Raw genomic sequence first — 13,283 nt, forward strand, 5'->3', positions numbered from 1 at the left:
TTCAAGCCACACTAATTGCTACTCAAGCAGGAGTAATGTGTTAAACATGTGAATATTCCTACAATTCACACACAAGGCTAACTTTCAGTTTTCCTAAAGTCTTTGAGGTAACAATTACAGCAGTGAAGCTCTTCAAGTCATCTGACCATCACACTTAATCACTTGTCAGTGAAGCAACTTAGATCTTATTCATAAGTATGTTTTGTACCTAATGGAGATGACAAGACGCATTATCTCTAATAAACATCATTAAATTTTCAGCATCAGGTAGAATATTGAGGAAAAAAAGTGCGGAAGTCTCAAGGCTTACATTTCTCAAATATTAACAGACAAGAAATCCTTTATTTCTTATAAAATTTTGTAGTTTGTGATTTAACAAATAAATATGGAAATAAAAAAGAGAGAACCATGTACCTGCTGCTTGTTTTCTCTAGAATACGGTAGCATGGTTGAAACATGGAACATAATTTCATGCCCTTGAAAAACTGTATAGATGGAACAGGTTCCTGTTGTATCATCTGCAAGGGAAGGCAACATTTTAAGAAGGAGTATCTCCTGTAAGTTTTCTGAGGATCAAAAGATACTTCAAGTCTTTCTCCTGAATCTTCTTCGGTTGTCCTTTTTTGTCTGATCCATTTTAGAAAACATCCACACCGCATGGGTCATGTGAGTCCAAACCCAAGTTTGCAACTAATCGGTATATTCACATTTAAAACCTGCAACACCTTTCACCTACCCTCCTGAAATCACACGGGTCTTCAAGCCACAATGTCCTTCTATCATGAAGCAAGTAACATGCCAGGTTATTGTTCACCTCATTCCAACTTAAAATGAAACAGTTCGCCCTGATAATACCTGACATAACTGCCTTCCATACCAGTGACTTAAGCTGATCTGACTCTTTCCTGGTCAAGTAGAGCATTTAGTACATATACTAGGAAGCCCGTTTTGGGATTGTTTCATAACCATGATATATACAATACTTTACATATTTTACATATTGTATATATCGTGGTTATGAAACAATAAGAAAAAAAATAAGAAGAAACATTTAGAATGCAGCTCCACCCCCATTTCATTGCTTCAGATGAGTTCTTACTTTTAGTGTCCAGTCCTCCTCTGTAGCCAGACCAGCCTTTCAAAGTAATTGTGTCACCCAAGAGTTGCAAAAATCGTTGAAAGCTTTCACTTCCAGTTTCTACATGTGGAAGGGAGAAATGTTACCAAAAAAGCACACCCATACTAATAGAACATATCTTAAAAATTACCAAAATCAGGAAATGGGTCCTGCATCTGGGACACAAGTTTCAGCTGAGTTAGTTTCCTTTCCTGGCTACCAAGCCTACTGCCTTTCCAGAAACAATACCCCAACCGTGCAGAATAGGCATTATCACATGACATTAAACAGTGACCTCTTTTGCTAGCACCAATGCTGTTCAAATGCATAGGAGAACGTGATCATGCTGTAAAAGAGTGAAAGAACTACAAGCAGTGAGTTAGTGAGTGGCCTCCTTCAAATTCTTCTTTTTTCTAAACGTTCATGTCACAGCCTATTTCTAGAAGAGAGATTTCACTCTCTTTCAAGCTGTTACAGTAGGCTTCCTACTGCAACTTCTTACAGACATAGAAAGCCCTATGAGACAATTTTTCACCCAACACATGAAATCAAACTAAACGACTGTTCATATAACCATTACCTCCCACCCTGCTTCCAGCTGTAGGCACTACCTTGCTTTTTTTTTAAATTCAGATGAACAAATCAATTAAGGAGAAGGTTAAAAACTCACCATTACTGAACATTTCATCATCTGTAAGCTGACCATCCTTAGCATAAAGGACTCCAAATTTAAAATTCACCGATCCCTGAGAAATAAAACCAAATTTTATATGATAAACAGACATTCAAACAGAAGACCTAAAAATTTGTTTCCCCTAAGGACTTTAATGTATGTATCTTTGTATACATCCTATACATTAGAACATACACTTTATACCATCTCCTATATACCATCTCCTAATACATAATAATTTACCTTTAAACTTCTACAGTATAGCAAAAAATTATTAATTTAAATTGGTGATCTATTATTATTAAGTTGATGCTTAAAGTTATTTTTGTTGTCATGTTCAAAAAGCATTAATTTTTTTTACTGTAATCAGCAATTTATTTCAAAGTCATCATAAGCACATCAAAATCCACAGCTGTATTCACTGGACAGGTCTGTGAGCTAGAAGTAGTTAGGTTTATATTTACCTCTTGCTCTTCAAGAACCAATAAATCCTGTAAACAAAAATAGTATCTTTAGCACACTCATATTAAAGAGGCTACAAGGATGACGGTTTTATAAGTTTTGATTTGAAATGGCCAGTTCAATGGATAAAGACAGTTTAGGTAGTATTACGTACAATCATCATTATTAACTGCTACTGGAAGAAACAAACTAGTAGTATTTATACTTAATTACTTATATTTCCAGAAAATAATAAAGAAAAAGAACCAAACAAAAAAAGTCACTTCCTACCTTTTGTATCTCAGGATGAAAAATTTCTCTTGGGCTCTTCTCAAATTTATCAAGACTCATAGCACTGAAATGCAAATTAAATAGTGCTTTATAGAAGGGCAAGTACACGTTTCAATGCTGAATGCTGAACCCCCAACTGATTGCAGTTACAACGGTTACAAAATGAATTGTTCGAAGATTCTCTGTTAAATCGAACGTTTTGTGGAACTGCCATTTCTTTCCCAAAATACTAACTTCCAACACTTGCTAAACTTCTTTTGTATCTTAAAAAGAGAAATTAGTAAGACGCTGTGTGGAGATCAGGTTTAAATGTATTTCCTTATAAAGCACAGAGCTCTATTACATCACTTAGGCTCTAAATATAATCACTGTGAGCATTTTAGGAGGGCTCAATAACCAATTCTATTTTTTAGGTTCTCTCTCTTCTTAAATAATTCAAGACAAATGTAAAATAAGAAGTTCTGCATCAAATTCACACAGCAATGATTCACAGGCAGAACAGAAAAGATATTCACATAAAAATCAAGATCAACTGCCTCAATAAACAGAAATATCTAATTCATAGCATTTTTTTTTAAATATACCTCTGCATTTACTATTGTTTTTATGCCCCTTTTCCCCTCCCCAAGCATTATAGAACTGTGCAGCATGTCACAGAGCTCTGAATGCAATCTGCCTGGGGCACAGTGAACTAACATAGAGGTGAAGTCTTCCCACCATTGCTTATGCTAGATTGCAGTGCAGAGATGATTTTCTTTACTTCCTTTTGAAAGATACTAAAGCATTCCAAAGAATTTAGAAAAAGGAAATTTATTAATGCAACCAAAATCCTTTGAGATAGTGTGTACCTATATTTACATCAGGTGTGAACAGGTTGAAATGTCAAAGGACTATCAATCAAGTCTGAGGCTCAAGGAGCGTTAAAGAGGGAAAAAAAAAAAAAAAAAAAAGAAAATCAGGGGAGAGTTTTCAGTCCAAGCTGAAGCAGGCAAAAGGAGATGACACTTATGCAACTGACTACATGTGGCACAGACCTTGGGAGAAACAAAGTTTGAAACAAGCAAACAAGCCTACCATTTTCCTCTGTAGACTACTGGAGCATCACAGGATGGAACACAATAGGGTGCCATAGAATTACAGCCCTAGCTAGCAGATGACAGTTTATCCAGCCTGGGATGCCTGACAAAATAACCACTTGTGGGTGAAGTGGAGAGAGAGGCTACATTGCAAAGGGATGTCAGGAAGAGTGACTTCAGTGACTGGTGGACAGACATGAAAAATCAGGTACTTATGCAAGTCAAGAATGCAGTACAGACAATTAAGAACACTATTGAAGCCAAAACAGTAGAAGTTCCCAGAGGGCACCTAGCTCAACTTGATGAAGAAGATGAAAGATATCTCAAGTGTTTTCAACTCACCATCTTGACATGCCAAAACAGAGCCCCAGACCAGGAAATCAGATTTAAGAAGCGAGGCTCAAAGGCCTGATAGCCTCTCTGGCAAATTCAGTAGTCTGGGACCTCTCATTAATCTCGTGCAGTAGCAGGAACATCCAGATCTGTTGGCACTGACTTCACACCAAAACACATGGTCTGCACCCAGAATTCTCCTTTCACATAGGCACTGGCGGTGTTAACTGGTGGCCTGGCTTCAATCAAATAAGAGACATTTGTACCTCCTCTATACAGATCACAGGTTTTAAAAACCTGCAAACCACTCTATTGTCTGGTACACACTATTTGTTTAGTAAAAGATACTCTTAATGGGTTCCTAGAGAAGCTAGAATCCCTACAGAAGTTCCATTCGAGGACATTTTCTGTGAGGGATTTGAGAAAACACACCACCATGAGATTGTAAAAACTGCAGATGAGATTTGAATGAATGCTTTGAAAACCAGTGCTCTGACATTTCAGCTGATGAAATTGTTTGAAGAAATGGAAACAGCATTGGGTCTGCTCACTTTATATTCTCTTCTACTACAAAAGAGGCAGGGCAGAGTACAAGCATGCTCATACAAACTCTAGTTAAATTAGAAATTCTCTATGCTTCATTGTACATAATACACCCATAGTGAGACTTAGATGAAGATTATCAGCTGAAGAAATAATTCTTGGCATCTTGACTGCTTGCTTCCCCCTAACTAGGACCATAATAACCACCAGTGAAAATCTGCTATTCCTCTGCTCCTTTTATTGTCTAATTTTTAAAGATATTTCTTCTCTGACATTGCAGCTCCATTTAGTACCTGTTCTCCAATGAACTTGGAAATTGTCCCTCTGCTGAAGAAAAAGTCCTAAGAATTTCTCTCCATTTTAAGTTTTCACTTTGTCTGGTCAAGAACAGGCTTTAAAAACACTTTTTGCTGTTTTCACTGATTAAGACTTGCAAAACCATTTTTACGGTCTTTATAGATTTATCATGAAAACCACAGAACACAAGCTCTGAATTACATGAAAAAGTACACATACAAATATCTAAACTGATAAATTAATTTGTAAATACATACCTTAATATAGATTTCACTGATAGTGTTTTTGTGGGACTGTAAGGGAGACATATTTTCTGAGTACCCTGTAAACAAGAAAAGCTAGGATATATTTCAGGACATACCAACTTTTTATGCATATTCAAATAGGAATATTAATAAATAAGTTAAAAAAAGAAGGAAGAAAACAAAGGTAATTTTACTTAGCTATACTTACTGCTAATAAAGAGAAAAAAAAACCTCATGGGTGCTGCAAAGATAAAAAAAAGCGAACCATACATGCCTACAGAAGAGTTTTAAAACAATTGCTTGGATAAAAGACTGTCATGGAATGTTAAGTGGAAAAAAGTGAAACCAGTATCAGACCTGCCTATTTTCGTAGCACTGTACAAGAAAGTCCTAAAAGCAATATGAAGTCATTGCCTAAATTGACCATAGGGCGTAACCAAGAACAATTTAAGCATCATTTCTAAAAAAAAAGCAGTTGTTAGAACAATTTAAAAATATCTGACATTACAGATTTCTGTCAAAAAGTTTAGTATAATGTTATCTGCTAATTTAGTTAAGTGTTATCTACTATGGTAGAATTATATGTTATTATATGAAATAAAAATATGTAATAAATACTGGAATTCTGGAGAAAGAGGAAAAAGCATACGATAAACATATCCAAAACAAACAAACAAAAGTCAGAACAGCAGTTAAGTATTTGTTTCTTACTGTTTTTCTCCAAAGTATTGAATGGTATTGAGGAATGCGCTGATTATTTTGGTCAGACAGTACAACAGACAGAAAGAAAGGGTTCTTCTCTGCATCCATACCCACATAATTCTGATGAACTGTTGGAAGAAAAATAAGCATCACCATCAAGCATAAGGAAGACACACCCACCCACTCTTGTGCAGAATCACAGAGACACCTGTAAACATATGCATTCATATGTAAAAGTATATAACTGTCTGCATAAATAACTACATACTTATATACAAATGTGTAAAAAAACCATCCAAAGAGATTGGTACAGCTTCAAAGCCAAGGAGGATTTCAAAACATCCCTTTTTGGTAGCAGGGGTTTCACTCCTTACACACACCCATTCTCTATTATCAGGTTAAAAACACATGAAGCAAGGACTTGTTTCATGTACAGGACAGAAAATGTTTTAATACTAAATTAACACCATACCTTTTTTCATATTGAAAGAGTAACAATTCAAAACTACAGAAACAGCAGCAGCTAATTCCAATCCAGCTGCAAAAAAATATTTACCTTTCCCTAAAAAATACTTGAAGTACCATCTTGTATGATACTCTGGGTTTTCCAAATGCACATCCGTTCTGTGCCATGTACCCGGAGCATAGTCTGTATTCTGAAATAGAATTGGGAGACTGTTACATTAAATGCCAAGTGAAAAAAAAAAGGACAAAATATAGGCAAAAGCAAATAAAGACTGAAATTTTAGCTGTACGCTGCTTCTTAAAACACAAGGATTTTTGTGAAGTTAGTTGGTGTGCAGCTAAAATAACAATTTTTCTCTCTCATGTACCCTTTTTTCTAATTTCTCTCTAAGTAGATAAGTGTTGTCCTGCTGTACCATTCTTACGGATAATATCTTAGAATATCAGAGAAAAGAAGGTCTTTCAATGTGGAATTTGAAGACAAAAATTTTTAAAACTTAAATAAATTAATGCCTTCAGCTTTCATTTTCTCAGTTCTTCCCAAGTTAATCCCCAGTTGTCACTGGAGTAGTTGCAGGATCACACTGCGAGATTGGCAGCAAGAAAGATGAAGGGAATTAATCTCTGAGGCTCCACTCAATCTCTTTCTCTCTTATTTAAAGATAAGCACAGCTGCCAAAAGACAGCTAAGGGTCAAAAAAATGAAGCTAAACCTCTTCATGCCAAGGAGCAAACTTTAAAGCACAGAGGTCAGCTTAAACATCATAGTACCAACAGGACAGGATTTATACAGAGTGGTGAACTAGGTACTGGGAAGCATCATTCAGAGATATTTTTCTCCTAACAGGATTGAGTAAGCAAAAATGTTACCAAAATAAAACAAAATGCCAGAATTTTCAACATCCGCTTCCTTAGCAAATGACTGCAAATGCATCCTTCATAGATGAAAAATAACTGAAGCTGAATCATTTTCTTCAGCATTCTATGAGTATTTTTGAGCACTTACCTCACCAGAGGAGCCATTTTCCACACGGAACCGTCCAGCTCTTTGAATGGCTCCATCAGCATCACTGGATATAAGCTATAAGAGATTTTAACATAGAGGTTCTATTTCCAAAAATAGCCTTACGACCAGCAATCAAAGCTTACTACCATTTCTTTTTGTTCCAGGCAGCATGACTCCCCACAGAGAAGGGACCAGTCTAGCTATTACCAATTTGACTAAAGATTTTGAATGACCCAGTAAGAACTCTGAGACACTAATGAGATGCTACTGTGGAAAACATGAAGCAAGAAAAGTTAAGTATGAAACATTTACAAATTTGAAAGGGCAACAAGAACCTTTAAATATCTGTGCTCCAAAACTGACACACTTTCATAAAATGCTAGCAGAATTTTTAAGAAAAACAACCAAGAAAGAAGACCATTTGTGTGAACTGACTGTGAAATAATATTTATAACAACTTGTTATTTTCCAGCAAAAGACTTTAAGTACTAGGAATGACAGAGTCTCTAACCAGAAAACAGTTTACTTGCATTTTTGCATTAAAACACCACATCTTTTATGTGGAATGTATGGAAAGAAAAGATATCTGGTGTTCCCACAATGCAACTTCCAGCAACTAGGCCACCATTTCACACCCAATTTACATACACGTTAATAAATATGCTACCCAAGAACTTTAAAAATACAACTATAGCTCATAGAAAACTTGTGATTTCATCCCACAGTAACAGAGCTGGAGTTCAATTTCTTAACTCCTCTCCACTTCTGTTATCCTACAGCAAATTTATTTAATTTCATTATGACCTTGTAATCATAATGACACGGTTTTAATTGCTGATATATTTTCACAGTGCAGAAGAAATAGATATATGAGAAAAACAAAGTGCCAACTTAATCTCTGAATTTCAAGAAAATGCAGAATAACTGACAGATTCTAGGGAACCATTTTCAAAATCCTAATTCTGACTAGTTTGTTTAGTTTTAAGCCTTCTCCCACTACTATGAGTCATGTATATATAAAATTACATACACATGTATACAGTTTACAGCTTATATAATTGCTAGCACTTCCTTAAATACTACCCTAATATTTTGCTACCTTCAGTTTCTAAGAGGAAAAAAAGGTTCAATTTACACCTGGAGGTGAACCCACTATTTATATAATGCTTCCTTTCTTGTTACAATGAAATATTAATTAATAAGGTAAAAAAGATCTCCTATCACAGGTCTGATATACATATATTCAGAAGCCGCTTTATATTAGATTATAACTTTCAATTCTAGCTAAGAATGCACATTTTACAAACTAGATCCAATTATTTTATTTGGAAATGAAAGGATTAGAGCTCTGCATCATAAGCTGATAAACTGAAGGACAGGCTATGTATACTTACAAGCTCCACAGATCCATAATGCTTTCTGCTAAACTCTCCGCGCCTGCAACCCAGATCTTCAGAGATGGAGCTGGAATAGAAACGCTTCATCAGTGTACATAAGTTTACTAACCTTACATTTCCTGCAGTGCTATACCCTGCCATTAGAAAAAACATCATTTCTGCTGAACCGTGTTCACGGCACATAAACTCATTGCTGCAGGGAACACTTCTTACAGCATGCACAATCTCTAGCAGCCATTGCAGTCTGGCTTTCACATTACTCCCAAAGCAAATATCTATATCCTGACTGAAAGCAAAAGCTCTCATTAAATTAAATACTTAGGCATGATGCAATCAGAATTCCCAAGCAGGTCATGGCTCATAACCACATTCAAAATGTAAACTTGAACACCTCAAAGAGGACAACTGCACTATACAACTCAGTAAGACCATATTTAGTAGGTTGCTACTGATTTTTTCAATCTTTTTTTCAGCCTACAATGAGAAATTAAACCAGTACTTTAAGAGCATGAGAAAACAACAGCATTTCAGAGGTTTCCCTCTATCACCTTAACAAAGATACAAACAAAAGTAATTCTAGAACCTGAAGTTCAAAATCCAACCTCATACCATTGTATCACATTACTCAGCACCTCTTCACAAACTACATTCCAATCATTTGAAGACCAACTACCTTGCCACAAACCACACCCTTTCATACCAAAAGCATTTTTCAGCACTTTCAATAATTCAAAAAACAGGAGTATATATGAGCTAATGATTAAACAAAGACTGCTTTAATACCAATATTCTCATTCGCGTCCCAATTCAAACTACCTAAAACATACCTATATTTCAAACGCTAGCAGTCCTTTTAAAAATCAGAATTATACCCAAGAGCAAATCTCCCAAGAGCTTCTTCTCAAACTAACTACTTTATCTCACATGTCACCTGCCTCATATCTTGTAACTAAAGCGGATTCTCACACCAACCTCACATAAATTAGGCCTCTGAGCTTCAATTTAGGCACAGGTAAGATTCACGTTATCATGCTATTTACGTAAGTGCATATACTCCCTAGTGAATTCTTGTACTTGCATACCTCATTGGCTCTCCATTCTTAGTTACCGCCAAGATTTCTACTCAACCCTCTAACATATCACCTCTGCTAATTTAAAAAATACATTGTGACTAAAATCAACTTTCATATTGATTTTCTGCATTGATTTACATCCTCTCTCAGTCCAGATCTATATAACAAAAATTGTTGCTCCAGTTATGACACTTTTAGAATAGTTTTCATCTTATTAAGATGAGCTGCCACCACTGAGATTAGTTCATCAGTGCTTCAGAATAGTTGGGCTTAATAATTTAAAATTTACTTACATTGCAAAGTACGTAAATACAGATGCATCTTTATTCATATGAATATAACTAACCAGCCTACATGCATTTGTACAGCATCTACACAGTATACTCCACCTCCCTTTCCCATTTGTCTGGAAACAAAGGTGCAGTTGTATAAATGAACAGTAATGATGAAGAGGGGACAGGACTAGCTTTCTCCCCTTTCAACAGAAGCTCCTACAAAACAGTCCTGAAAGTTGAACAACGAAGCACAATTAAACGCATTTGCTATTCTAAATGTAGACGGTTTTTGAATCCTAGTGTCAAATCACATGTTCTGTCTTTCAGAAGCTCGACACTGGAACGCATTTTACTTGGGGGTCGGGAAGGTAGTGGCAGAAGGGGGTGAGTTTGCAGATTGCACCTGTGTGATCAGAAGGACAGAGCCTGCTTGCCCCTCGGACTTGCCATTCTCCTTGCCATCTATATGCTTACTAGTCAATATCGCTCCATCTGTTCTCATTTAAGTCAGGAGCACCAACACAGTCAGCAATGGTGCAATTTCAGCGATATCCCAGCGCTATCTGCTTGCAGCGGTGAATATGCCGCGAAACCGACTCTGAGGACGCTCGCCCGACTCCGCGCACAGCACCTGCAGCAGCCCGAGGGAGACGGCCGCAGCTCGGGGACTGCTGCTGCCCCGCTACCCCGCGGCCCACCGCCCCAAACCGGGAGCTCCAGTCCCGCTCGCCCGGGCGACCCCTGCGGCTCCCGGTCCGCGGGAGCAAAGCGCCGCCTCCCTCTCCGCCATCGGCAGCGCCCCGCCCGAGTTGAGCCCCCGCCTCCGGTACCGCTGGGTGAGGCCGAGGAACCGGGTGGACGCCCCTTCCGCGCTGCTCAGCTCCATGCGGACGGCCAGCCCGAGGCTTCCCCGCTGCCGCGCCGCTCCCGCGGCTCCGTCCCGCGCGGGAGAGCGGCCGGGCGCGCCCCGCGCGCATCCCGCTGCCCCGCGCTCGGCCCCGCGCGCCCGCCCCGGCCCTCCAGCCACTCAAACGCCGCCTCGACCGTGCGTCGGCCGTGCGTCAGGCGCTGCGCCTGCCGGGAGTTGTAGTCTCGGGTTGAGAGACACCGGCCCGTCCGCCGCCCGGAGCTGCGGTCCCGCGAGGGTGTTACAGTGCGCTCGGGATATGCTGTTTCCTTTTCCCCATTTCCAGGGACCCCTGTGACTCTGATAAGATAAGCCTGGTCCCTTCCTTCCTGCTCTGAATGTAGCCGAAACTGATCGAGGAGCCGAGTCCAGCCGAACGGAGCCGAGCTCTGCCGAGCGCAGCATCCCGGGCAGGGCGGGGCGCCGGGGCGGAGCCGGGGCGCCGGGAGGATCACCTGTCCCTCTCTCTCCCGCTCCATGCTCCTGCCCGTATTCAGTTACCTCTCTTTCCCCCGTTTCCGTGTCCCCCCCCAAACCCGGCTCCTTCCTATCCTGTCCCTGCCCCGCTACTCCGTTGCATTCCCCCTCTCTCCCTCCTCTGTGCCCCGTCCCTCTTCCCTCCCCTGCCGGCCTTTAAATCCGAATTATAAATCCGAATGTGAATATAAATACGAAAAATACAAAAATAAAATACATTGAAATGCAGTTTAAAAGAAAAGGTTTTTTCTTTTGGTTCGTGTTGGGTTAGAGGCAGGGGTTTTTTTGTTGGCGTTCTTTTCCGCGCGAGATGTTTCGGGGCATTTGCTACCGAGGACGTTCCGCCGGGGCCCGTTGTTTTTGCCGCCGGCCCCGCCCGCGGCCCCAGGGCGAGCGGCGGCCCCCGGCGCTGGCGTGCGGCAGTGCTGCCGCCTTGTGGACAGAGAGGGGTACTGTAACCCGCCGCCCGCGGCCGCCATTTTGGGAGTGGCTTGTCGCGGACTCGCGTGACCTTCTCGAGATGGCCCGAAAACGAAGACATTGAAATTCGAGGACCCGTGGCTGTTTTTTACACTGCCTGAACTGCCCGCACCGCCGACGCACCCCGACAGGATTTTCCGCGGCGGCTCCGGTGCCGTGTACACGGTCTGTAAGGCCAGCAGCACCGCGAGCGTGCGGGTTTTTGGCGGGAGCCGACAGGCATCGGCAAGAACGCCTGTCACCATCAAGGTCCCCACGGGCCGCCATCTTGTCGCTGACTCGCTTGACATCTGCTGCCACTTTGTGGCCAGAGAGCGGTACTGCAGCCAGCCGCCCGCGGCTGCCATTTTGGGAGTGCCTTGTCGCGGACTCGCGTGACCTTCTCAAGATGGCGCGAAAACGAGGACATTGAAATTCGAGGACCCGTGTCTGTTTTTTACACTGCCTGAACTGCCCGCACCGCCGACGCCCCCCGACAGGATTTTCCGCGGCGGCTCCGGTGCCGGATCTATCAGGGCAGCACAAGTTTGAGGTGGGGACATCTTCGGTGTGGGGTCCATCCTTCGATATAAGGATTTTTTGCAGTCAGGGCCAGGGGCCCCTGGGCACATCCTTTTTCCATTTTCCCTGGGAAAGAAAACTCAGCAGTCCAGGTTCCTGATGTCAGTTTGTAGGGCTCCCTTGGGTCTATCAGGGCAGCACAAGTTTGAGGTGGGGACAACTTCGGTGTGGGGTCCATCCTTCGATATAAGGATTTTTTGCAGTCAGGGCCATGGGCCCCTCTGCAACCCCTTTTTCCATTTTCCCTGGGAAAGAAAACTCACCAGTCCAGGTTCCTGATGTCTGTGGTTGGCATTGCCCCGGCAACCTGAATTATATTTTGCTGCAGCTCTGGTTTTGGAGATCTGTGGTGCCCCCTCCAAATTTACATCTTCTCCTCAGTCCTGTTCCTCTCGGTCCCTGTCTCCCCCTCTCACCCCTGTCTGTTCTTCCAGCCCACCTTGCCCCTCTCCTGCCCTCTCTCCACCCGTCACTCCTCTCCATCCCGCCCCTGCCCCATCCCTCACTGCCCCCACCGCCCACCTCTGGCTCCCTTCAGCCGCACATGGGAGCCCGAACTCGTGCGGATACTGCAGCCCTGGATGGAGGACAGCACCGAAATAAAACAGGCAGGGACGACGTCTGTGGGCTGCACGGTGCTGTGGGAATCTGTGGCATTGATGATTCCAAGATCGTAGAAAGTCTCTGAGCCCCGCTGCCAAAGAAGGGGTCATAATTAGTCTCTGCTGGTTTTCAAATTTGTTTATTCTGTTTATCTCTAACATGTTCTGCTGCCCTGCCCAGCTCTGTCCTGCAGGGCAGCGTGTGGGGCTCTGCCCTCTGTGGGATGTAACAAACATTCAATACCAGAAACTCCCTGGGCTGGATTTACAAGAACGTGCCAATATCTGTCACCTACGTTGGACAGTGTGTCCCCAGCCTGAA

General features: G+C 41.4%; 1 protein-coding gene across 2 annotated transcripts in view; it reads right to left on the bottom strand.

The window, feature by feature from the left end:
- Positions 1–10,917, bottom strand: part of GARNL3 (GTPase activating Rap/RanGAP domain like 3) — a 35,950-nt gene extending 25,033 nt beyond the window's left edge. The window contains exons 1-11 of one of the 2 annotated variants that reach the window (XM_021543758.2): positions 10,765–10,917; positions 8,584–8,653; positions 7,190–7,264; positions 6,275–6,374; positions 5,728–5,846; positions 5,029–5,093; positions 2,523–2,586; positions 2,255–2,281; positions 1,788–1,863; positions 1,100–1,198; positions 415–518 (exon numbers count right to left, since the gene is read on the bottom strand). In XM_021543758.2, the coding sequence (XP_021399433.1) occupies positions 415–518; positions 1,100–1,198; positions 1,788–1,863; positions 2,255–2,281; positions 2,523–2,586; positions 5,029–5,093; positions 5,728–5,846; positions 6,275–6,374; positions 7,190–7,264; positions 8,584–8,653; positions 10,765–10,820 (855 nt within the window). In that variant the 5' untranslated portion in view covers positions 10,821–10,917. Of the gene's footprint in view, positions 1–414; positions 519–1,099; positions 1,199–1,787; positions 1,864–2,254; positions 2,282–2,522; positions 2,587–3,940; positions 4,157–5,028; positions 5,094–5,727; positions 5,847–6,274; positions 6,375–7,189; positions 7,265–8,583; positions 8,654–10,764 lie in introns of those variants that run through there. The other variant, XM_021543759.2, reaches the window with a different exon arrangement.
- Positions 10,918–13,283: the final 2,366 nt, after the last annotated feature.

The sequence above is a fragment of the Lonchura striata genome, unplaced genomic scaffold (assembly GCF_046129695.1).
Source record: "Lonchura striata isolate bLonStr1 unplaced genomic scaffold, bLonStr1.mat Scaffold_169, whole genome shotgun sequence".
NCBI lineage: Eukaryota > Metazoa > Chordata > Aves > Passeriformes > Estrildidae > Lonchura > Lonchura striata.